This window comes from Pocillopora damicornis, chromosome 13 (assembly GCF_964200805.1).
Source record: "Pocillopora damicornis chromosome 13, jaPocDami1.2, whole genome shotgun sequence".
NCBI classification, from domain to species: domain Eukaryota; kingdom Metazoa; phylum Cnidaria; class Anthozoa; order Scleractinia; family Pocilloporidae; genus Pocillopora; species Pocillopora damicornis.
The window spans coordinates 15076265-15102683 of NC_142682.1; the positions used below are offsets into that span (position 1 = coordinate 15076265).

Consider the following 26419-nt stretch of genomic DNA (forward strand, 5'->3'; position numbering starts at 1 on the left):
TAGGGGTTAAAGGATTGTAAGAACCCTCGGCTAGATTTCATGTTTATGCTGAAACTTTTTTACGCGGCTGCGTCAGAAGAGCCCTCTAGAATAAAAGAAGACTAGAGAGACATTCCAAACGAACAATTTCCTTTTGAATACACTTAATGTCTTGTTTATTCAAATAAAGTAAAATCTGTTGAGGTAAGATTACGGTTTTTTTAGAACGCTTTCCCTAACAATTTAAACGACCCCAGAGGTAAAAACCTGAGTACGATAAGGAGAAATTCAAGCAGTATATATTTTCGTTATTTTCACTTAAACTGATTCCCTCAAACATTGGTGACGTTGTATGCAGTTGTGATATCAATTCAGAAACTACCATAGCCTTGCACTTATTTCTTACCAAAAAGATGACTGGGTGTGACAAGTAATGGAAATGTTTAAAAACGATCAGCATTACATTCATTCAACTTTTGCCTAAACAAACATAATTTCACCAAAGCTAGAGATGTCATTAAAAAGGTCAAAACTAAATGTCTAAAAACTTACGCAATTTATTTTAACTCCAGTGAGTTACTGTCTTTTCTGAAAAGGCACTAGCCTTCAATTTGACTTTTAAGTGATTTGGTCGCAGGGACACTGTATGGTAAAACCAAACCAACAGCAACATTGAAATATTACAAAAAAAAAAGGGACATATTGTTTCTAGATTCTACGGTAGTGACAAGTTTTCTGGTATTCTGAAATATGCTTGCATATCATAAGTTTACTCAACGAGCATCTAGTGCAGAGAAAGAAAATTTTGGTTTAGGAGTTGAAAAAAGTATCATAGGGGCTCTGAAAACTATGATAGAATGCCGAAGAAGCAAATGTCATCAAGAACACGCAAAAAACGTTTTGTGATTGACATTGAAGAGAAGGAATATTCACTTTTGACGAACGAAGAACATAGAATTCTAACGCTAGACAATATATGGTAAGCAACTTTGGTCAAATGAAGACATACATACACACAGAACGATTTAAAAGGACACTTATCATTAGTCTCGGTGAATTATTCGGCCAGACGAATCAATCGAAAAACTGAGGAGGCGCTACTTCAGATTTCTATTGTTTAAACCCTTTCCCGCCCAATATTTCAGGTTTGAATTCTCCTAACTGTTTCTCCTAAATCTTCTTAATGTAAGCTCTGTGAATCTGGTCTTGAATCAAACTATATCCCGAGAATGATGCTTACATTTTTTTCTCAGAAATTGTCGTTGGGAATATTTCTGGGAGAAATTACTTTTCAGTCACGCATGGAAGTGAAAGGGTGAATTTTGACATGGAAAATAATTTGGCATTGACTAAACTGTGACTATAAGGATTAAATAGCCGGACAGTTCCGATTAATGAGTTCGTATGGCCGACCGATACTGGCCAATGGTAAGCGCCCTTGAAGTTAACCCGACCCTTAGACACTGAATGTGATTTGCGATCGATGACTTCTTCAGCAAGGGGCGTCTGTGGGTTCCACTAGGATTTCGTTTACGGAGCAGTGAGCGGGTTGTGTGACGGCATAGATAACAGCATTCGCGACATCGCAAGGGTCAAGTCTTTTTACATCGTCGCTAACTTCGTATTTTTCCCGAGCCTGTGAAAGAAATAAGAGAAGAAAAGTTAAAATTCCTCGTTACTGCTCCATCCCTTTGTAAATCGGATTAAGATTTTGTCAAGGAGGAAAGAAGAAAGGTCACTCGAGATGAAGAAAACCATCCCTTCAGTGAAGCATGCGAGGCAAGGAGTAAAAGATTATTCAATTTTTATAAACGTCGAATTCTGACAAGAACCTCCACATGCAGTAGTCGTTCACAGCTGGCTTGTATTTTTCACTACTACTAACCCTAACCCTAAGTAAACATTTGAAAAGACCAAACAACTAAACTCTTAAAGAGAGGATTTACTATTTGGTTGTAGGAGTTTATTTAGCTGTGGCAAAGTATTCACATGTAGCGTGGGATCGATAAATTAATGTCAGTACCTGAACAACTGAGCACCTACCCCTCCCTTAATCTAACAACAGTCAAATGATAACAAGTTAGGATTAATGTTGGATTATAGGAGGGATGGATGTTTCAATTTGTGTTCTTTCGATTTTAGAAGACCTTTCCTTTTCAGTCTTTTTTGGGCGAGTTCCATAACCTACAATAAAATTCGTTCTCAAAATCATACAGACAAAAAAAAAATCACCCAGTCAAGGTGTTTCCTGCTTTGTTCCTCTCAAAAAGATAATTTCAGACATTTTTCATGTCTTTCTGCGAATGATAATCATTAGAAAACTCGATGTCTGAGCATGTTTTAGATTAGTAACCCGATCATATGCCTCTGAGTCAATATCAAAATAAGGACAAACCTCCTCATCTGAGCTTTGGAAACCAAACTCGGTGGCTACATCACCTGCAAGAGAATGACGAATGTCAAATAAAGTGCTACCGATTGAGGGTCTTAAAACCAAAACCAGAATAATTTAAACGGCCACTCAAAGATAAATATTGGAAGTGGCCAACGAGAACTGAGAGCAAATGCAAGCAAACGGCTCAAGCGCGTGAAAACACGAGTGACCAAGTCATGAGTGGTTTTAGGTTTGAACTAATTTGATTGATTGATGGGGTGGCGTGAGGTTTGTGGACCAATTACAGAGCAAAGTTTAAGGCAACACTGATGGGGTCTGCGCTCTTTGAGTCGTTTAGGAACACACGCATCTCCCTCAACCAATCAGATTCTAGGCTCAAAAAAATAAATCATGACTTGATCGTTTGCGCTTTCCTTCTCTCCAGGTTGTTTGCTTGTTTCACTTTGAGTTTTTATCGCTCTCTCGTGATGCTCCCCTGTTCTGACTAACTGTTGTTTGATACTTCCATTTCGTTCTACTAAGTTGAGAATTTCTCCAAGAGAAGCGAACCGCTGAGACTGTCAAAGCTCTTCACTGTTGTGATCATACCTGGTTGAATGGACGTGACCTTCACTCCACTTCCGACCGTCTCCAGCCTTAAGCTCTGAGTCAAAGCTTCAACAAAGAACTTCGTGGCAGCGTACACTGCTAATCCAGGAAAAGCCTGAAAATGAGGATGTTGATCAGTTATTATAAACGACAGGCTACGTCAGCACCATGCCGAAGAAATTTAAAACGGCGTTTTCACTCACTAGATACACTGAGACGGTCAAAAACTCACATCAAGCTTGGGTTAACTCTTCATGTTTGGACCAAGCTGGCTCTTCACACCATAAATACATGTACTCACCTTTCGGCCGGCGTTTGATGAGATGTTAACGATGTGCCCCCGCTTTCTTTCCAGCATTCCTGGAAGAACAGCACCGATGCAGTTCATCACACCCTGATGACGAGAATTATGCCAAACCAAGTAAATCATCTCAAGAAATTATTATCTTCATTTGATTTTAAATATGATATTCCAAAGTAGTAGGCTACTGAGTCAATAGCTGAGACACTGAGCCAAAGGTTAGACGTTCCGTTAAGCTGCTTTCCGCTACATTTCGTTATGTTACGTCGCCTTGTGTTGCGTTACGTACGTTAAGTTACGTTGCCTTGTGTTACGTTACGTACGTTACGTTACGTTGTTGTTACGAACTTCCCCCAAAGTTGACGTGAAAGGTATTTACACCAACCAATTATGGAATATATATCAAATATTCTTTCCTTCATATATAATTTGGATCAATCAACTATACAAACAAAAAAGAACTTGCACAAAAATTTGCCTCGCCCCCAACGGTAACTTTGCAGCTCAGTTAGTGATCGTGACCGACCCAACGGGCATCTGGTAGGCGAAGTTTCATTCCCCGTTAAAACCTGAATTGTTTGCTCAGCCTTTACCTTATTAAATTTTTCTTAACTGAATTTTTACCTGTGAGGACGTATTGTAACTAGGCACAAGTTTAGTACCAAATGAATTTGATAATTGACTCAAGATCATGAAACACCCTTACCTTGCAGTTGACATCAACCATTTTCTCCCACTCTTCAAGATTACAATTCTTCATTGTGGTGTAGAATCCAAGACCAGCACAGTTTATTAAGATGTCCACAGGTCCTAGTGTGTCTTTTGTATGCGACACTAGGTCAACGACCTGGACACAAGTAAAACAAACAAACAAACAAAAACGCAAGCAGAACATTTTTAAAACACCTATTAAGAAAAAAACGAACACAAATTCGTGTTGTATTATAAAGTAAGCCTGACAAAATGCCGGGGGGGATCTCTTCGATGACAATTCATCCCATCAGGGAGGAGTTTACTCCTATTGGGTTCATGCTATGGAAATCTTTTAAACTGCAGTAGCCATGCGAGTCACAACGTTCAAGGCTCACCAAGATCACCAAATGTTGTTTGAGGGTGTGATGATAATCCCACATTGGGGATCAAACTTGAGAGGTGATTTTTGAGATCAAGAAGGTTGTTCATTGCACACAGTTTATGTTTCAACACTGTGTTGTGTGTATGGTAACTACCTTACCTGTTCAATGGTGATCACATCGGTTTCCACTGAAATTGCCACGTCTCCTAATTCCGTAATATCATCTCTGATTTTGTCCAACCTGTAGAGTTGATTGCACATATCTAAGAGGGTTAACGGATTTGCACTACACTCAAACCCAGATTTCTGGATTTTTTATTACAATGGGCATCTATCGATGCGTCAAACGCCTATTAGAGCCAACGTTGACAGAACAGAAACAAAACTTGTTTTTATATTTCACACCTTTCTTTCCGCCTGGCAGCTAGAGCAACTTTGGCGCCATTTTCTGCAAGAGCTCTAGATACTGCTTCACCAATTCCACTGGACGCTCCTGTTATTATGACAACCTTATCTTGAAGAGGCCTTGGACCTATGAAACAGGAAAGGTATGTAGAGTTAGTTACTATGAGTAAGGGTGTCAAACGAAAGCAAACGCGGATGCATGTTAAAGGATCTACGCCACGGCATTCATTGTGAAAGAGAAGCAAATAAACCAATAGTGTAAATTAACATCTTCCTAGCAAAGAAAAACACCAAAGAGGTAAAATGGACCAAAGGGAATGCGGGTGGCCTGAAATGGATCTGATCAAAACAGGTTTCTCATAACAACATATGGCTAATTTTTCAGGACGCAACTTAGCCGCGACTTAGCTCTTTTAAAATTTGAGCCCAAATACTCAAAGTTGCTCCGTCTTTACAAACTGTTGCGTAAAACTCCCCGACAATTTTGTTCAGGACCTCCGGTTCATATATTTGCTTGTGTATTATTAGCTAGTAATCATATGCTTTTTGTCGCGTAATTTGGGATAAATCAGCACTGGTAAATTTTTTAAAGGCTAACCAAATTGCATCAGCCCGTTAGTTGGTTATCCTTTGAAAAATTTACGACGTACGGTTAAAACAGAATTACTTCAACTTTTTGCTTGTACTTATGGTAAGTAATGGGGAAAGTTATTCTAAAATCACTGCACCTTTTAACCTAATCTTGATTCTCGGCAGAACACATTGGGCGGTCAAAGAGGAAAAGTAACTTGACAAAAGTTCGCCATTGAAGACAGGGAACCCCACTTTAAACCGCTCCATAACTCCTTTAAAATTTGTCGTAGTGTAAGTGCTTAGGTTTGACAGAAAGGACGAGTCTCTGCAGAAAATAAGTATATTATTATCTATATTCTTTTAATATTAATCTAATAGTGTTTACCATAAATACTGCGACCTGATTGGCTACGTAACTCGCTGTCTATTCCGTGATAGATAGTTGGTTGGTTAACTCTTTGATCCCTAAGAGCGACTTGCATCTGATTTCACGTCACAATATTACCCCCATATTAAACATAAAGGTCACAAAAATTGAGGGAAATATCACCAACGCAGGGGGCTCATGATTGATACAAAACTTCTCCTTGCCATCACCTAAGAAAATGTTTCGAGAACACCATGGAGAATATGCAAACTGATGCTCGGGTGTAAAGGGTTTGGTGCGTAACCTTTAAGTGTTCGGTTGTAATAGAAACATGAAAGTTTCATGTAACTATAAAATCGCTATGAACAACAATATTTTCTATGCGAACCTGTCTTGTTGTTAAGTTTCGAAAGGCTATTAGGTTTTTATGAAAACAATCATAACATTTACTCTCGATTTCTATCAGGCGATAGATATCTGCAACCTACAATCTAATTGTAATTGGTATGCTTTTCGCAAAGGGTAAAATGAACGACACTGTGTTGTGTACGCAGCAAACGAAAGTTTGTGCCACGGAAATCGCCTTTGGTTGTACATCTGACCGGTTGGTTAGAAGGAACAGGTTTCGAGACAAATCCCAGCGAGTAGCTTCAGAGAAATCCGAAAGCAACTCCTTGAAAAAAACAAAAACTAGTAATCAATAAATCTTAGGCAAATGGGCCTGCCTAGCTGGCGTTCGGCAAGAACTCAAGAGAAACGTGCGTGAGAGACCAGACTCTCCCGCGCGTGACTTGTCGCACGTGCATGTTGGATTAAGTCAGCTACAGTCTTACACAAAAATACAAACACTCACGTCATCCAGATATCGAGAAGGCGCTGCAGAGGAGCAAGTCCACTTTTCGGGTTCCCAGTGGAGTAAGTTTCAATTCTGTTAACAGAAGAGTAAATGTTAGAGCAAATACCCCCTGAATAAATCGATATTTAAAAAGGGTACATCATACACTTTTTCAATCGTTTGATTAACGAAAATCGTCCGCCAAAACCGTCTTCAACTCAGCCACAAGGCTCTCCTACACGTTGGATTCTGAGAACATTTCTTTATCCCAAACAACCTACTTTCTTAAGAAGAAAACTGTATGTCCACTGATTGTCTAAAACTGCACGCCGGCGCACAATGTTGGCGAGACCACTACCCATGCATCTTTTTGCTTTGACAGGTTCAATTCAGTCTACAAAGGATGCTGCATGCCGAGCTGATAAATTTATGTCAAGCAACGGCAATAGGAATAAATAGAGAGATGGTAAATTTTGAGCTCGGTAAAGAAATAGAGAAAGATGTTTTTCGTCATGTCTCTGTGGCTCAGTGGTAAAGCAATGGAGCTCTGAGGTTCGATTCCTCATGGGGTCTCAGATTTTTTTCTTTGTCCCACGCTCGTGACAAGACGAAGAACATCTTTCTCTAGCAATACAAATGTTCCTTACGCCTTACGCCACTCCGGAAAGGAGACCATCTCCAAAGGATATCCAAAAGTACGCATCCACTCGAACAACCATCTGAAATAAACGTTATATGCTTTATAACTGATCGACCTTGAAATTTCAGCTTTGGAAACTCTTTACGGTGGCCAATTTACATTATCAACTCATTCTCTTGTAAGACCCACCACCGATACAGCAAGACAGTTTCACTCACCCTCTTTATTCTCACTTCATATAAGCAAAGCTTGAATTGTGACGTAAGGTAAATAATAGAGACGATTCCGCCTGAACCAATGGGCAATTGAGTCAAGCCTGAGTAGAGTTGGACTCTTTTCAGCTCAGTGCCCCAACTTTACAGTCCTTAAGTCTTAAACTTTGGAATGGCGTTCTTTTATAAACGATATGTGTTAAGGTTTAGGTGAAATTTATTAGGAAAATGTATATGTTCAATTTCCATTTGCCACCTGTAACAATTTTCATAATCCGTGATCATCCTTGTGCCTTCCCAGTTAATCATCACTGCTTTTGTGTTTCTCTATCGTACCGAGCTAATATTTTAACGCCGTCTCCTTCAAGATGCAATGCTCCAGTCCACAGAAACGTCAGCCTTAGAAACTCTTTACGGTGGCCAATGTAGCTCATCATCCATCATCTCAGTTGAGCATACCAAATTTTCTTGTAAATCCCACCCACCCTTCCCCCCTCAGACGTTCCATGGGAACAAATAACCACAAATTTGGGGAGAAAAAAAGGTGAAAAGGGCGACGTGCAACGGGTAACTATAAAACGACAACCACCTTATTATGTAAAGTTTATCCTAACATCTCATTTGGTTTGATTAACGATAGTTTTACCATGCAACATTGTAACTTCACTGCATGTCTCGTGAGCACGAGACTTTAACTTATCAGGAACTTCTATAATCAGAGCCATCCAGAAAGATCAGTCAATTTTTTTCCTTCATCTATGGTGATAAATTTTTCAATAAATAAATTAAAAAAAACTGGAAAATTCTCCTAAAGATTTATATCCTTTTTAAGTCTAAAGATCAAAACAGCCTGTTCCGAATGATGGTTGACGCGCTTCCTTTAGGTTGCATGCAAAGCAGATCTCCATTCTCAGCGGGCCTCTCCTATTTTCTACTTCATGCTTCTGAAAGGATTTGTACTTACTTTGCATTCAAGGGCTGTGGATTCACGATATGATAAACTTTTCCCAGTGTCGTAGACATTTCCTACACGGCGCAATAGTGAGAAATCCAAGGAAAACCAATTAAGCCACATGGATTAAGTAATTAAATTATTTTTTAAGTGCAATCACGCAAGAGATGAGCTTAAAATTCATCGATAAACAGCAGAATTCTTACCTGGGTCATTTTGACTATCATTTCGCTGGCAAAATCTACAGGATTCATTTCTACTTGCCAGTCAACAATGGGCGCAGTTAATGTTTCAGTAACTCCTTTGAAAACTAACAGTGTAAAATCAAGTGGATTCCACTGAAAGTTCTTCCGGTCGCCTGCAAGATTTCCTAAAGAAACAGATTATAAAATTAAAGTTGATTTTTACCTTCATAGAAATATTTTTTCAATTTTGGTCGGGATCGACCAAAAACTGCAAAGATCATGGGACTTAGACACACGTGCCCAAGAATTTAGCATGACTATCATAAGACTTACTAAGCTAATAGGACACGTTTTAGGAAAAGAAATTAAACGTAACTTGATACATATTTGTTAAATTTGGCGACCGTGGTAATGTTGAGTCGAACGAAAGTTTACCTTTGGATGGCGTTTCAAAACAAACCGTGCTAAGTTCGTGTAGTGCGGCCGCGGGCAGGCGTTTCGGACTTTGTGTTTTAACCCCTAAACTCCCATGAGTGACCAAAACAGAATTTCGCCCAACAATTTAACATAATATCAAGCAGACAAGTGATAGGAAGAAAGAGAAACATCAATTAGGGGATTACTAGTTGATCCAATACCAAATTCTGCAAATTGATATCATAAGAATTGTATGGCCAACAGTAAAGACAATGACTAATGAGATCTTGGGATCGAAAGGGTTAAAAAATCGGTCTTCCATTTAACAGCCACTTGTGCTATGTTCAAGAAATCAGTAAAACCGGTTTTAAAATAACCTCAAAAAATCTTGTTGAAGGTCTTGGCACACAAAATCGAAATTTTCACATTTCAGCTTTAGAAAGAAGGTGATTTTATTCTTTAGCAAACACGAAATGGCGTATCTTTTCTAGTGCATGAAGTAATATATGCAATTTTTGCAGTCGTAGAGAGTGAAGCGGCTTCAGTCGTAATATTTCGTTAAAGTAATTTTCGTTCGGAGATACAACAGTACGTAATAATCAAAATTGTTATTTTATGTTATTATCGGGCTTTAAATGTTAAAGTTCGACATTAAAGTTCGAAGATCGTTAATTCACAGGTGTGTGTTCTGTTGTAACATGTTTTGGTAACCGAAGGACGCTACTAACCGCATTAACGTGTAGAACTAATTGTAAATCTGCTAGTGTGTCGACCAACGTAGGGATTGTCCCTTGTGTGACAGCAAGTCGGCAACATGTTGTGACCTTTAATTTTTTTTCCTCAAAATACTGAGCAGGATGTATTTCCTAATATAATAGTCGTAAGTGGGGTGTTTGGCTGAGTATTTCTCTAAAATAAAGGGGGGGGTGTGGTTAAATTTAAATGGTTCTTTCACTTTTTTTTTTTTTTGATTGAACACTAACTCTTTGATTAATCTTCCCAACAAAATGCTTTCGTTTGTTTCCTTGAAACTGAGTTTATTAGGGAAAATCCAAATTATTGGTACCAAGTTTCGAAAATGGTTTTTTTAACGTAAAAAAAATCTTACTCTAAATAAAATGTCGGTGTGTAAATTCATTTCAATATTCTGTTACGTCCCTAAGTACATCCAATCACTTAGCGTTTTGCGGTTTAATTCAGTTGACCTTTTGCTTTATATGGAACAGAAATTATTAAAGTAAATGAGAGCCACAACGAGTGTTGAATTAATCCAAAGCATTAACACATGTTACCCATACCTAATCTGTATATGACTACAGGTAGGCCTTGGGTTCTGGCCCTCAACACAAGCTGTTCTGCGACCCATTTGGATTGAGAGTACCTGTGCATCAACAGACGTCTATTAGTAATAATAACATTAAGTTTGAACTCGTTTTAATTGGCACGTCTAGTCAAAGTATATCTCAATTATGACAGCATGCATGACGCCGAACTGATAATGTCGCGTCTCTTCCTGGATGAGATGGCAGCCTATCGCAGGTTACAGCTTCCTTGTTCCTTGTCATTTCGTCGGTTTTTCCTGACAGTTAGCAGGTAATCATTTTTATTCCTGGGTGGAGAAGGTAGAATGAAAATAAAGTATTCTGCCCAAAAAGGCAACACTATGACCCGACCAAGCCTCGAGCCCAGACTTCACGAACCTCAGTCCACAGCACAAACTACTTCGCCACTGCGCCTTTAACAGTCGCTTTACTTATTTTCTTCAAATCGTTTGAGGTGACTAATGTTCTCAGAACACTATCCCATCCTGCACTAAAGACGTAATTTTTTCCGGGCTGTTGCCTCTGTAGATCTTGCTCCAAGCTTGGCTTACGCAGCTCAACTTGTGAGCAAGTATTAGTTGTTTAATGCCAAGAAAAAGGGGTATAAGCTTCGTTCTTTGCCGAGTTAAAGAGAGGAGTAATGTTACAACTCACCCATCCTCAAGTTGCGATGCATATTGCATCATATCTGCATCTTCAGAACAGTTGGACAATCCATGCGGAAAAACAGCATCCGTGCTACAAAGAAGACAACACCCTGATTTAACTTGGCGCAGTAGGTCGAGGAAAGAGTTTCCCATAACCGTTGAATAATGATTCAGGCAAGATGTTAAAAAAGAAACATACCTGATATAATGAAGAGGTTTAATTTTACTGGTACAAGCAAATAGAAGGACATTTTGGGTTCCTTGAACATTTGCTCCCCGCAAAGCCTGTGAATTATTAAAAAAAAATTGTATGACACACTAGTAACAAAGGTAAAAAAGCAAAAAAAAGATATAGATATCTGAAGGCAATTTATTAACTCACTCATTTTTCATAAGTAAACCGTTAACCCTTTTAACTCCCAAGATCTGATTGTTAATTCTCCCCCCTAACTTCAAGTCGTTCCCTTGTAAATTAGTTACGAGAATTTGGTGACATATCAGGATAACAACTTCTATCTCTCTAAATTTGAGTATTCTCATCACTTGCTTGCTCGATAATGTATGGATATTATAGGGAGAAGTCACATGTTAATCACTTCTCGGAGTTAAAGGGTTAATTATTCAACTTACATAAAAGATGCAAACTGTACCTGATAAGGATAGACCATGTTCACTGCTGCAGCAGCATGAATAATGAAGTCAATCTGAAAGGAAAAACGAAAATCCACAAACAAATAAACGTACTGAAGGGAGCCATGGATCAATGCTACTATAGTAACTCGCTCGCTTAAACAGACATAGCAAAGTTAGCAAAGACGGTCTGTAGAGGGGAACCTCTATGGACGGATGTGTTTAAGTCCCAGGTTAAGAATCATCTGGTACTCAATGCAGCTTTCTTAGTTAATAAATTTACAACTGCAAACTGTCTACCCGCTTAAAAGAGGTGTTTCACGGGGGGCTTACAAGAAAACCTTTGGTTTACTTAGCTCCCCAGTTCAAAATTTAACATTACAGTTATAATAATAGTAAATAATTTTAATCAATCAAAAATTTTGTTTAGTGAAAGAATTACTATAATCTGTTTTCTGTTTTAATTGATTCATGTTGGGTAAATTTTGTTGTTAACTTTTTCATTACAGAAACACAATTTTACCGAATAATTTTATGCATCCCCTGTAAACATGGTAACAGTAAATCGTCTGAACAATAGTAGGAATGTATATTCCATCAAGCCAGAGAACTTTTTTTTAATACTTAATATGACTACCAGTATTTCCTGGAGAATTTTAAGTAGTTGGCCATACCAAAAAAGAGTCGGCAAAAGTCGAAACTTTACCTCAAATTAGCTTAGAAATTCATGTCATTGTCGTGGACCAATCAAAGAGTGTAGTAAAACAGAACCAACGCAGTCTTAGATTACTATCAAAACTCTGTTGAAAAATTATTCGCTGCCATATTACTATCCATACCTCTGATGACAAGTGCAAATACTCTTCCTCACTCATTCCTAGTTTTATTAGCGAGACATCACCTAAACACAAAGAAGCAGTAAGTCATAACGAGCGTATGCATGCTTATTCCATGCCCCAATTAAATTCTAATAGACTGCTTGCTTCCCTTTCCAAATTGTCTCATTTTCCCTCGTAAAACACAAGGAGAACGTGATGCTGAATCAAACGTCGCTGAAATCTTCATTTTCCACGCACTCTGCAGTCTATCACCGGCGCTGAAAACCAGGCGATTAGGTGGCCGAAACACACACGCACATATAATCGAAAAAGGAAAGACCCAATATTCCTCAAATAAAGGAAACTTTGATTAGCGCCTAGATTGGCCCATCATTAAAGCCCTTCTCTATAGATTGTCGAAAAACCAAAATCAAACTTATCACGAAGGCCAATCAGAACAAAGAAAAATATCACAAAGAGCCAATGACAACTCAAAGTAAAATCACGTCACATTACCTCCAGCGCAGGGAAACGCGATTGACCAAGAAGCGATTAGTTCAAGTTTTGCACTCGATTGGTTGAAAGGATGACACGAGTTTTATAGTCCAATCATGAGGTGTAGTAAAGAAAAGTCAATGCAACTGTGGATTTTGTTCTACACTTCATAGAAAAATTGTTCTCAAACTGAGAGTGAAGACTCCATATAGGTACCTTTCACGAAACTAACTCTGTGCTCAAAGCCATAGTCTACGTATCTCTCCTCTTCAGTCATTTGCTGACGGTCGTTTGTTTGCGGCAATATCTTGAAGCTCTGCAGAGCTCTCTTCAGCCTTTCCTTCCCATCCACACCACCAGGTTGTTCACGCACAACACAGAAAATGTGAACCTGCAGCAAAACATTTGTGGACCAATTAGGATATTTTTTCCATAACTACATCTGCTGTCTCTATTTCAACGTCGGTGACGGCAGTAGCCCTTTCCAGGACAATCCTTCCCGGGTTATATAATTCATAAACAGTCTGAAGTATTTGTTATGATAGTTAAACGAACGTTTGGCCTCGTTTCTAAAGGCTTTAATCTACAAAAACCTCGTGCTACATATACTTCACAAAATGGCGTCTTCACAGAACGAGTCCGCTGACATATGTGTTGACGGGCACTAAAAGGTATCGGTAACCCGGATTAACAATAACATTAACAATGTAAATTACGAGTACCGGTAAAGTTACTTAAATGAAGTTTCCAATGTTTGACTGTCACTACAGTATTAAACAGTTCATGTCTCCTCAACAGGTAAAACTCCGATACATTTGCCTGTACAAGATCTCGCGATGTGTGCTCTATAATCTTCAAGAAATCAAAATTATCCTCCACAAATGACGAGTTGATCTTCACAGTTTAAATCAATGCAGAAAAATAAGTCTGGAAATATTCAAACCGTTCGATGTGAACTGAAGTTGTGTTTACCTTCGTCAACCTGATGAGATCCCTAAGCAAGAATACTCCCAAAAATCCAGTAGCGCCTGTCAAAAGAACACGTCCCCTGTTCCAGCGACGCAAGTTCTTGAAGTTTCCAGACCGCCAAAAAGCTCTCAACATGATGTCCATACTGTTCAGTTTAAAAAATAAGACAAAGGAAAAATTTTAAGAATAAAGACACCGGTCTGGGATGTCCTAGGCTCAGACTTGGACCTTCCGATCTGGATTCCAGCGCGCCAACAACTACAATCTTGGACAAATTGTGGTGAAAATTCGTTACAAGAAACTGTCTTGGCCTTACACGCACACAACAAGTCTTATGTATCAACATAAGCAAGCACTTTTAGCAGGTTTATTTCATTCAGTCTGCAAATAATTCATATCGTACTTTTGAAAGGTTTTCTGTCAATTTTTTAGCATCTTTTGGACTCTTCGCAGTTGAATTTTCTTCTATCGCGCTTATTACTTCCTCTGAAACGTTGACAAAAGACGAGGTAGCCATTTTGAAATTTAGCGATTTTGCTATAATCACCTCGCGCGAGGCGGCTATAACGATTTATGAAGCAATCCTCGACCAATCAGAGTACGTGCATCTCTATAATCACCTGAGCAATGATACTAAAATGCTTTCGCAGATACTAACTTCATAAATCCCTCAGCGGCTGAATGGTAATTAACTTCCTCCAGAAGGTCAATCTCGCCCTCGGATTTATCTCTAGAATCAAGAATTTGCAAAATTAGGCAATTCTTTCACTCATCATAGACCCAAACTAACTTTATGATGACTCTTAGTAACAAGTCTCTCCTTTTTTACCGTCTGTGAGTTGGTTGAATCCCAAGTAAAACTTGACCCGGTGAGACTCTTTTATCAGTCTAGCAGTTATCTCAAACTCATGTACTTTTGTCCATGTAAAACAGTAGAAAAATTTCTTATCACAAATTTTTTTAACTGAATAAATTTCATTTGACCTGTGGATGAAAATCTAGCAAGGAAATGATCCTCCCAATTCGACTGCAGTTTAAGAAATAGCAGAAAAGAAGCTTGAAAAAAATCAGGGCTTCGACGGGATTTGAACCCATGCCTCCCAAAATACTAGCTAGGCGCTTCTAGAATTTCTTTTTGGCAGTTTTCAGGTAAGCATAGAAAATGGACCGAGATTCTTATTGTCTTCACCACTGCTTTAAGAGCCCGCTTTCACTCTCAATCATTAAGATGCAAAACTCAAAACTATCATGACTTGGTCTGTTCCATATTCTCGTGCTTGAAGCCAGTTATCCGTGTTTCCTTTGAAGGCTCTTTTCAAGTTTTCCCTCGTTCAGATTAGTTGCTGCGATTCAGTTAATTTATTTTGGGCTTTATAAAACTTGCAGCATTACCCATTACATCTTTAAGAATACCTTATATACGAACAGCTTTCTTTCATCCTCGTCCTAGCGTCTCCACTGATTACAATACAATATTACATTTTAATATTATCCTCATAGTTATTTCATGCCCTTATTGCTATTTTATTCGATGTAGCTTTAAATATTAAGTTACGTTAGTAGTTAATAAAGATTATCTATATTCTGACAATTAAGATTTTGGTGAAACAATTTAATAATAATTGCAAAGTACAGTACAATTACGTTTTTTGCGGCATTTTGTGATAAGACGCATTTTGTAATAGCGCTCTGTTGTTTTAAATTGTGTCGACCGACGATTATTACAAAATGCTGTAGCTCTTATTGCAAAATGCGTAGCTCGCCTTTATATATTACAAAATGCGTAAGTTCTTACAAACTGCCGCTGCCCTTAATACAAAATTTGCTGGTTATTACAAAATGCGTCATGAGACAAAATTCCGCAGAACATACGTCTTTTCATCATTTTCATCAATTTGGGGAAGTTAATGGATTGTGCAGGTTTGTTATACACGATAAATGCTCTTGGAAGCCCCACCCACCTCAGTTAGCCCCAGTCTCCAATGAAATTTCACCTGGAGTATCAACCTCCTCCTCCTCTTTCCCCTCCCCCCTGGGAGAAACTCTACAATAGTGGCACCGTTGCTCGTATAATGAAGCTGTGTACAGTATTCAGTTATGACGGTCAGAGTCCAGAAAAAAGGAGCTAGAATTGGGGCCCCCACTCAGTTTTGAATAAGAACCCCTCCTCCATTAAAAGGCCCCCATTCCTAATGAGGCGACCTTGGGGAAACCTTGGATATTGATCCCTTCCCGTGGTGGGGCTTGTAAGAACATTTATGTGGTGAAAAAGATTGCTTAAATACAGTCTTAACTGTAGAGGTAATCAATTATTCAATAGTTTTGTTTTAGTTGAGTCAGGTTAAGAGCTAAGTTTTGGATTCTTGATTTTGATGTAAAGGGCATTTTGTAGATTAGACAATCAAGCCTTCATTCGTTAGATTGGTAAATCAGATGTCATTCAGTTTCATTTCAAAGAGCGATTTAAGGAGTTTAGTCTCTGTGAGGTACAGAGACCATGCCATAAATTATTTTAAATTCATTACTGATTACCACTAGTAAATTGTTTGCAGTATTCATTTTCTCACGAAATTCCTCGCATCAGTGTTAAAAGAATGTTAAGAAATCTTTATGTACTTAGTTGCGCATGATTTGAATATAAATTGTCTTTCGTGAAAAATCAATCAATCAGGGATTCATTCAATCAATAAATCAATCATTAATCAATGATTCGTTTGAACAGATTACGCCCAGGAGCAGCATATACATTACAAATACCTACCAAAGTACATAAACACAATATATTATACATAAAAATGTCTAACTGGCAAGTTTATTGGATAATCGCTATGGTAGAGTTATACATCGATATACTTACTTTCTAATGTTGTTGATCTTCAGCTGATCAATCGTCTTGGCCATGTCTGCCACTGTGGGGCAATTGAACAGGTCATGCACCGTCAGGTTGACACCAAACTTGTTATTCACTTTTACCAGCAATTGTGTCACTAAAAGCGAATGTCTGCAAAAATAATTTGGAAAATTAGTAAGGGAAACGTTCTTTATATTATCATTACCCAAACGCTCGTCTTTAGCGGCCACCATATTACATTCCCTCCGATTACATAGATTTAGCTCAAACTTGATCGTAATCGTGAGAGAAAAAGCCCTCTAAGCTTAAGATTATGGATATGATAATATTGCTCGGTTTTAACGTTTCCTACGACTACGATTACAACTGCGATTACGACGTAAGTGTCAACCCTTAAACTCCAAGATCTGATTGTTAATTCTCCCTTCTAGCTGCTACACATTTCCTTATGAATTAGTTATGAGAATTTGCTGCTAGATTAAGATAGCAGCTTCCACCTGACAAGTTTGAATATTCTCATTACCTGTTTGCTGGATAATTTATGGATATTATAAGGAGAAGTTTCATGTTAATCACTTGTGGGAGTTAAAGGCTTAACTAGCCTCTAAGGTTAATCAAGCCCGATAAAGGTGGATAGTAATCTCGTACCCAGATCGTATCGTTTAACTGTTACAACCGCTTGGCCATGAAAGGTCTAGGCACGAGACTGGGTGGAAAGCATCAAGGCTGGGCGACGTTAGCTAATAGGGCATATAATTATTATGCAATACAAAAAATAGCTTGGAGAGAATTAAAAATGTGTTCAAACTGGCGAACAGTATGGAAATTAGCTTTGTCGATGGAAATAACTTCGAAAAAGAAGAGAAATGGGTTTTGTTAGTAAAGCCTCACAGTACGGACCTCAGCCGAAACAAACCACCGTTTCCGTCTTGGTCTAAATTTAACTTTAGTGTAATTCACGAATCTCAGCTTAAAGCTTGATGGTCTCTTTTTGTCCCCTTATTTGCTTTCTTTATTTTACTGAGCTTACCCTCCTAAATCAAAGAAACCCTCTTGTACATCAATGTTGGGTAGGTTCAATAATTCACACCAAAGCTTAGCAAGACCGTGTTCTGTTGGAGTGCTGGGCAAACTTTCCTCTTCAGTTCCAGATGAGCCAATGGGAGGTAGTCTGTTTTTGTCAAGCTTGCCAGCAGGTGTCACAGGAATACTAAAAATTTGCAATTGATTAATAAGACGATCATTGCAACAGCAAACGTACAGAAGGCGGGTTCTTAAACGTTGCAGTCATTTCAAGGAAGTAGGATGGAGACTTATTAGAAGTACAATTTACCCTTTGCTAGAGATTGCAGGAGCCGGCAGACCAGTTGGGTATATACGGAGCGCAGCTAAAGAGTGTAGCTCGGGCAAACCGGAAAAAAATCCGGTGAGTGGCTGGGTGGAGGGCTTACCCACCAGATCAAAAGACCAGCGGCCTAATCACTCAACCATATTTGCCTCCTCCTATTCTTACTGCACAAGGATCTCAATGGGGTGATGGCTTTTACGAATAACGGTTACAATTTTGGCGATTTTATGGCTAACAGTTATTATAGAAAAACCGGTTAGTTGGATAATGCAATTCAAGAGGTTTTGGTCATCATGGGTTATGTGCCATTACAGCGTGCGCGCATGACGACGAGTTTAACTGAAAGTGTTTTTGTACATCGTAACATTCCGTTTGTTCTTACAAAATAAGTTGGGAAGATTTATCCATAGTTTGGGCGTTTTTGATAAAACAATTATTGCACTCGCGCTTGTTGGATATGACATGATTACAGCCAACTCGGCCCTGAGGGCCTCTTTAGCTTTATGTTTAGCGTGGAATAATTTTTATAAAGCATTCCATTGATATCACCAGTAATTTTTTTCACGACTAACGGTTCAAACTTGTCGATTTTCACGCCTAACAGCTGAAGCTTTTTTGCCTTTTTTCGGGGCGTAAGTCCGTTGCTTATTATTCAACAGCAATTCCTAAGATTTCCCTTTAAGACTCCCTCACGATACCTTAAGACACAGTGAAAAAAGTGACCATTTTTTTTGTTGGACAGGGACAGGCTAATCATGCTTGAAATTACTTGTGTGATGGATATGCAATGCAACAGAAACAGGCAATAACCTTAGAGACGCAATTTTGAAAGCAAAGTACACCATTTAATAGGTTACAAATCACCATCAAAAAAGAGGAGAATTTTCTTTAAGCTGTCTTATCTATTTATAACTTTCACTTTGCAAACGCTGAAATTAAACCAACCTGGCAAGAAGAACAAAATGTGATGGTATCATGTAGAATGGAAGCCTTGTCTTCAGAGCAGCTCTGATGTCTTTCTTGTTAGCCTTCCCTTCTGGAACAACATAAGCTGCCAGGTATTTATCTTCTCCTTCGTCTCCGTGGGCTACCACAGAGCATGCATTAACCATGGGTAGCTGCAACAGGGCAGCTTCAACAGCCTGTTAAAACGCAGCAATACAATGCAATTCATTACTCAGTTGACTCATTGGCCTCCTAGACACCTCCCACTTTGGATGTATTGTGCCTAAAAATTTTTTTAGTTGGGAACGATCTTGAAGATATTGAAAGAGAGAGACATAGTCACCCAATGATAAATATGCCACCCAAGGATGTAAGGAAAGTTATTTTCCACCAGCTCAAAGGCTCTTCTTGCTGGCATTTCTTCGTTTGTAGGCAGATAAGTGAAAACTTGTTTCTTGCCCTTAAGGCAAGTGATAAATCAAATCCACCAGCTCGAGTGGAAATCAACTAGCCACGAGCTATCGGTCTGGCCCCGGTTGTTTGAAGGTCGGATAACGCTATCCACAGGATAAATCTCAACCCAGTGGATAACGCTATACGTTTTGCTGTCACTTATCCACTGGATGGCGATATATCCGTTGGATAGCATGATCCACCCTTTATACAACCGTACCCAGGACTTTCTTTGCACGCTGCAGTCATCCTGCAAAGGTAAGCGTGACCAACTCAATGTTTTATGTTCTTGGGCAAGACGTACATCTAACCATGCCTATTTATCTTTCCCCAGGAGTGGAATGAAATCGCTACCAGCAGACTGTCAGCTGACGTAAAAAATTATAAAGCGATGAAATGTGAGGTGAGTGGGAAACCTGCAATGGACATGCATGTTATCGTGGTCGCATAGTCATCGGCTAAACCATACAGAGACATGTACGACAGCCAATCAGGTAGCTGATTGATTGACAGATGTGCCAGTTTGCAAAGTTGTGAAGAGGTCACTTTCACCAGAAATCGCTTATAGTTGCCCGGCACAAACCTTCCCTTTTGATCAATTAATGTGGGATGACGCAGTACATCTATTCATCACATTTAGAAGACAAATACCACCAAGACAGAAACGACGGTGAAATGAGGCTTTAGGTCAAAAGAAAAATACAAAACAAGGCAAATCCTCTGAAGCATTTTATCTGTTAACCCTTTCATTCCCATGAGTGACCAAGACAGAATTTCTCCTTATAATATCAACAAAATATCAACCAGATAAGTGATGAGAATGGCAAAAAATGTCAATTTGGGGATAATTAGTTGATCCAATACTAAATTCTCTGAACTAGCGTTATAAGAATTGTATGGTTGACAGTAAGGAGAATTACAAATTTGATCTGGGAGTTAAAGGGTTAACACAACGATCAGTCCCACCTGTATTTCAATACTGTATCCTCTGATTTTTACCATTGAATCACATCTGCCACAAATCTCTAACAATCCGGATGACAGCAGGTATCCCCAGTCACCAGTCCTGTACAGCCGCGGACCAGCAGCTTCTGGCACTTCAGCTGGACGCTCTACAAATCTGGATGCATTTAATTCTGGTCTGTTCAGGTAGCCCTGAGCTAGTGTGGGCCCGCCAACAAATATCTGAAGAGAAAAGACGGCCATCCGGATAAGAACGGATATCAGACCATCTCGTTGTCATAAAACTCTCAATAAGTTTTGGTATGGATGCAAATTTAATCGTGAAACCCAAGAGATTTAAGGTCTTGGTCTAAGTATTGCTTCGTTTATGTTTTTTTTTTAATCATTTGTCCTATCCTTAGACCGCAGTAAAAATACATTAACCCCCTTCCCCAGCTTCCTGAGTTATTACCTCTCCTGATAGACCAACTGGAAGTGGTTTTAAATTCTCGTCCATGATTGCCACATATACTCCTGGTAACAGTTTTCCAACAGGGCAAAACTTCCTTTTGTTATCATCAGAATCTGAAAGCTGGCAGAAGAAAGCAGCGTTCAGTTAATGATCAATATGAATCCCCTCATAGCCGCAGACACTTTTTGCTCACACCAGACTTGCTTCACCTCTTCAATCGCAATCATGAGATCGGAAACAAAAAAGTAAAAGATTTCTGTAAAAACTATGAATATTAAGAAACCTTCGAAGTACATATGACTGATAGTTTGTGCTTGTCAGACCCATTCTATAAAAAATACTTCTAATACATTTTTGTAAATGCGTAAAAAATCACGATATTTCAGGATTTTTTTTAGATTGACTCAGAGATCTAGAATTGCTATTCAACAAAATAAAACTTTGTTTATCCATGTATCTTCATTCAGATTGAAATTTCACAATGTTGGTTCAATTCAACAGGAAAAAAACATCAAATGGAGAGGAAAAATAAAAAAAAAAGGACGAAAAATAAAAAAAGAGGAGGATGCTCAATGATGGAGAGAACTGACGTGGAATCCACAGAAAGACCTTAGAAATGCAACTAAACGTTTTTAAGATAACCGAAACAAGTTAGCTGTATTACTTTCTTGGGCATCAAGTGTACTTACTTCACTTTGAAAAGGCATATTGGTCAGATCTGCAGTAGCCACGTCATGGCATTCCGAGACACTGTACAGATTCAACAGCTTTATCCTCGGTAACATCCTCATGCACCTGTCACGGAGAGCTGTTGTCACCACCTCTCCACACAGCCAGATGATTCTCAGAGAGGACAAATGACCAGGTAGATCACCATCTTCACAAGTTAAAAGCGTCTCTGGAATTTGTTGGGACAAAACAAAGTTAAACCGTTGACGTGTCCTTAATTTTTACCACGTCATTAAAATGGACCAGAGTCAACCCATAATATTTGTCCCATCATGACGTAATTAATAATCTATGTTATTTTCTGATCAATGTCAGTAGTTGAGCAACTGCGTACTTACTCCTCCCCCCACCCTAACTTGTCATCAGGTGACTGGTGAAATCACTTACCAAGAAGTGAAGGAGTGAAGAGGACTCTTGTTATTCCATTCTTCTTCAAAAACTTCAGCAAAAGATACGGATCGTAAATGATTGAGTCAGGAATGATATAAAGGGGTATTCCCTTCAGAAGAGGACGCAACAGCTCCCACACAAAGAAAACATTGCAAGCCACACGGTCATCTGACTCGAAGGGAAAATTCTGAAATCTCCAAGCATAAGAGAACACTGCACCACGATGAGGGCAACATATCCCTGGAAAAGGTAAAGGGATGGTTAATTCTATGTTAGCAAGGACGCACGGCCGTACGTGCGTCCATGAACAGTACCCTTCTAGCGAAGCCACGAGTTTGTAAACTTTCCAGATGGTTTTTCCGTTCCTTCCCGATTGAGACAGATCAAAAATGAAAACTAATACGCGAAAGAACACTTGATTTGGGAAACAATGGATTTTTTATCTTACGGATACGAAATCATCTTTGAAGTTACCCGTTGTTTTAATCTAAAATAAATTATGGCCAAAAAAAGAAAACTGAACCTACTGACTTGAAGGGAGCCTCTGCGACAATTTCACTGATCTGTGAGCCAGTTAAGTAAGTGAGTTATAAGGACGGTAAACCGACTGAAAGTGCGGTCTATTGCTTTAATAGAATAAATTTCAATTTTCTATCGGTTTACCGGTGCAATAAACGAAAGAATTCCGCTTTACCAATCAGGGCGCTCTCAATATCTTTGTTATTTTATAACAGATATTATTTTCAGGTGTTGATATTTGTCTAAAAGTACCGCTCAATAATAGAGATTTTTCCGTGGGAAGTGCGCACGAACGATTTCCATTCACGAGTTGTGATGTATGGAGTGAATACAAATCGTTCAAGCACTTTCCATGGTATGATGTTTTAACTTCGTCTATACTAAGATTGTTCTTACTGACCGACAAATTTCAAAGATTGGGATCCATTTCCTGTTCAAACGCCACCTATGGGCTCATCGAGATGTGGAGTGCGTGGGAAGTTTAAGAACACTTAAGAAGCTAGAATAGCTTTCGGTTACAACTGCAGCTATTATGAAACATCTTTCTCCAAGCCTTGCGTGCTTCATATCTCGATCTCGGTAAACGCACGCCGACGCAGGAACCAGTTGTTTTAAAAATACCCGCGTTTTTTATGCGAGTGCCTTTTATAAAAAAAATAATTAAAAGAAAAAAAAAAAAAAAGATAAACGCCTTAGAAACGAAATTTCCATCGCATAGGAAAACTTAGTGTTCAACTATGACTTCAGAAAATCACAATGGTAAGAAATTGAATTGGTAACCCTCCGCGGCGCGCTATGTTTCCAGCAAGTGCGTGACAGGCCGAAAACACGGGCGTTATCGCTTGTTACCATACACTTTGAGAAGACGCTGGTGCGGAAAAAAGTTTAGTTAAAAATTAATTATTGATAAAGAAATAACATTTACATTTTTAAAACCAAATTGCACACTTAGCATTCATATTAAATCTTTGAACACCTATTATTCGTAAATCACGGCTTCAAGCCATCAAAACATCTGCGCTGATAAAATCAGTTTTCTCTCTGATTGAGTTACATGTCATATCGACTAAGCGAGAATAACGGAATATGAAATATCACATTAAAGGTCAAATTTTCCCCTTTCAAAGTCATGATAAAAGGAGGAAAAAGAAATTCGATTGCTTCAGGTCTGCGCTTCAATAAAAGACGCATTACCAGTTTGAATGTTACTTATGAATATTTTATTTTTCCAAACAAGCCAAACTTTATCGAAAATATTAAAATATGAATTTTTTTAACAAGCGATCAAGTTTCAAAGCAAACAACAACTGATTTGTACTTTGCTCTCCGAAAAGTCGATATTTATAAAGTACTTACCTTTAGGTTTGCCAGTAGTTCCTGAAGAATAAACAATGTATGCTAAATCATCAATCGTACTTGCCACTTCCTTCAGATGCGGCTTCGAAGAATTTTCCTCTTGAAGTTTCTCTTCCCAGCCCTCGTTCAATACGATCACCTCAAGGGAGCTAGGTAATCTCTGTTTTAAACTTGCGTCCGTAATCACTGCGACGGGTTTCGCATCCTCCAGAATCGAACAAAGCAAAGTTTTGGGATAAGAAAGTTCCAAGGGCAGATAAGCCCCGCCGGCTTTCAAAATCGCGAGGTAGGCCAAAGGGTATTCCAGCGATCTCTCAAGAAATATACCAACGGCGCCATTTCTTTCGACCCCTTTGTGTCTGAGATTTGTCGCCAAGACATCCGTAAGATGGTCCAGCTCTGAGAAGGACAGTGATCGTCCATCATCCGACACAACAGCTGTTGCGGTCTGTTGAGTTATTTTCATCTGGCGCACAAAAATCTCATGAAGACAACCTTCCGTTTCGTATTCCATGGTTTTGATTCGTTTCACACACTGTTACTGTTAGCGCGAAACTAAAAAAGGCAGTCAGACGTGATCCTTCATTCCGACAGGATATCCCCCACAAGACAACAAATCCTGACTTCTCACCAACCACGTGTTTGGACCTATTGTTGTTACTCATCACACCACTTCCTGTAAGTGCACATTTCACTTCCGGTTTCCGACAATGAATGGGCGTTTTTGCCAGGTGTTTGTTGCATGAGTTCTGATGGAAAGTGACAACTTTCCGATGATCTCCAACAAAAATATCCCCTGAGTGTTTTTTTTTTTTTTTTTTTTTTACGTGGTAACGGGAAAATCAAAGGTTTGCTAAGACTCAAGTCAATGTTCAAGTTCAGTCAGGTTTTCTATTTAAACGAGTTTTATTAGATGATTGGCTATTATGTTTGTTATGTAATTTTCCGTTTTTGACAAAACTTTGCTGTGTTTATCTGTAACAAAAATACACGAATGCTGAATCACGACCGATGAATGTCCAGTTTCATCAAACGAAACCATGAAGTTTTTGTTATCTTTCTGTCGATATTATACAACGAACATCCCTATTGACCCAGTCAGCATTCTCGATGGTTCGTGCGTCAGATACAAGCCAGAGGGGTCCTGGGTTCCAGGCAGAAGTCACGCTCACAGTCAACGCCAAGGCACGCGTCTTAATCCTGTCACTCCCATGAGTGACCAAGACAGAATTTCTCCTTACAATATCAATATAATATCAAACAGAAAAGTGATGAGAGAAAAGAAAAATATCAATGAGGGGATTATAAGTTGATCCAATACCAAATTCTTCAAACTGACATCATAAGAACTGTATGGCAGACAGTAAGGAGAATTACTAGTGAGATCATGGGAGTTAAAGGGTTTATTCTTTTTAAGCTGTCGTTAAGATTTCTCCTCTGATCTCTCTAACCCCACTATCCTTTGATCCCTGAGGCTTACTAATATCTGATTTCTTCATATAATATTACCCGCGAATCACAGATAAAGGACACGAGGAAAGAGGAAATGATCTCCAACTAAAGAAGCTCTTGATTGTTAATCGAATTCTCCTTATCAGCAGCAGAAAAAAATGTAAAGTAAACGGTATGGAGAAACTAAATGTTTGTGTAAAAGGTTAGAAGCCAGGCAGGCCGCAAGCTATAGTTGTGTGAACCACAGGCAGACCACAGTGGTTGACACGAGGCGTAATTTCAAAATAAGACCCTTCAAACGGCCCATGAAGGCTAAAAAATATCACAAATGCGTCAATTATGATTTCATTTAACTTAGCTGAGATATTCCAACCGAGATGTAATTTAGATATGCAATTTTCAGAGCTTTATTCATGACCCTCATGGATTTTGCTCATCCACTTCAGCAACTATTAACCACGAACACATAGTGTGGTCTGCCTGTGTATGAACAACTAAATCAGTGGTGCTTTCCAGTCATCTTATTGCCACATATTGTCGTTATTATCATAATTTTTGGCTCATATTAGTCATTATGGTTACGATAATGTTAACAATGATATTATCATTTAAAATCATCATTACTACTGTTTTCTTTATTTTCTTTGTTAAAAGCGGCAGACGTGTAACTAGTTCCCAGTCTTAAAAAATATTTTTGTGAGACCGAAAATTTATTTACAGCCACTGTTAAAAAACCGAGTCCCCTTTGCCGCCGTTCTATGGATGTCGCGTAACATCCAAAGAACAGCTACGATGATGACTACCGTTAACCCTGTTTTTGTCGAGATGTCACTGTTAAATTGAAGAAATTAAATGATAAGCAGAGTTAAACCATGCCTTATTTAAGTATCAACCGCGAGACCATTCGAGACTTAAGCTATTGTCTGGATTACTTAACTACAGTTTGATTGGAAATTGCTTCTCTTTTAGGCATGGGCGAGACATGTCGAGGAGAGTTTTACGCACGCATGATCCGTGATCAGGTGGATCAGTATCAGATACCTAGACGTAATTTCAGGCGGAAAAGATATCACTGCAGGAAGTAATAGTCCCCAACTCACAAAGTGAAAACGTTTGAGCCTTTCTGAACAAAAATGCACATAACGCAATTCAATGAA

General features: G+C 38.8%; 1 protein-coding gene across 2 annotated transcripts; it reads right to left on the reverse strand.

The window, feature by feature from the left end:
* Positions 1-131: 131 nt before the first annotated feature.
* LOC113666340 (uncharacterized) lies at positions 132-24440 on the reverse strand. 2 transcript variants are annotated; one of them, XM_089190810.1, is made up of 29 exons: positions 23811-24440; positions 21933-22175; positions 21506-21714; positions 20817-20936; positions 20369-20587; positions 18950-19146; positions 17687-17866; positions 16663-16806; positions 15219-15263; positions 14464-14535; positions 13809-13950; positions 13053-13227; positions 12363-12424; positions 11544-11597; positions 11093-11178; positions 10901-10984; positions 10223-10305; positions 8529-8692; positions 8335-8396; positions 7166-7237; positions 6537-6611; positions 5472-5641; positions 4744-4870; positions 4498-4579; positions 3970-4110; positions 3264-3356; positions 2963-3077; positions 2375-2418; positions 132-1615 (listed from the first exon to the last, which is right to left on the reverse strand). In XM_089190810.1, the coding sequence occupies exons 1-29, from the start codon at positions 24322-24324 to the stop codon at positions 1472-1474; spliced, it is 3918 nt and encodes a 1305-aa protein (XP_089046936.1). In that variant the 5' UTR covers positions 24325-24440; the 3' UTR covers positions 132-1471. The 2 variants fall into 2 exon arrangements, with proteins under 2 accessions (XP_089046936.1, XP_027037916.2); XM_027182115.2 differs by lacking the exon at positions 15219-15263.
* Between the last annotated feature and the right edge of the window lie 1979 nt (positions 24441-26419).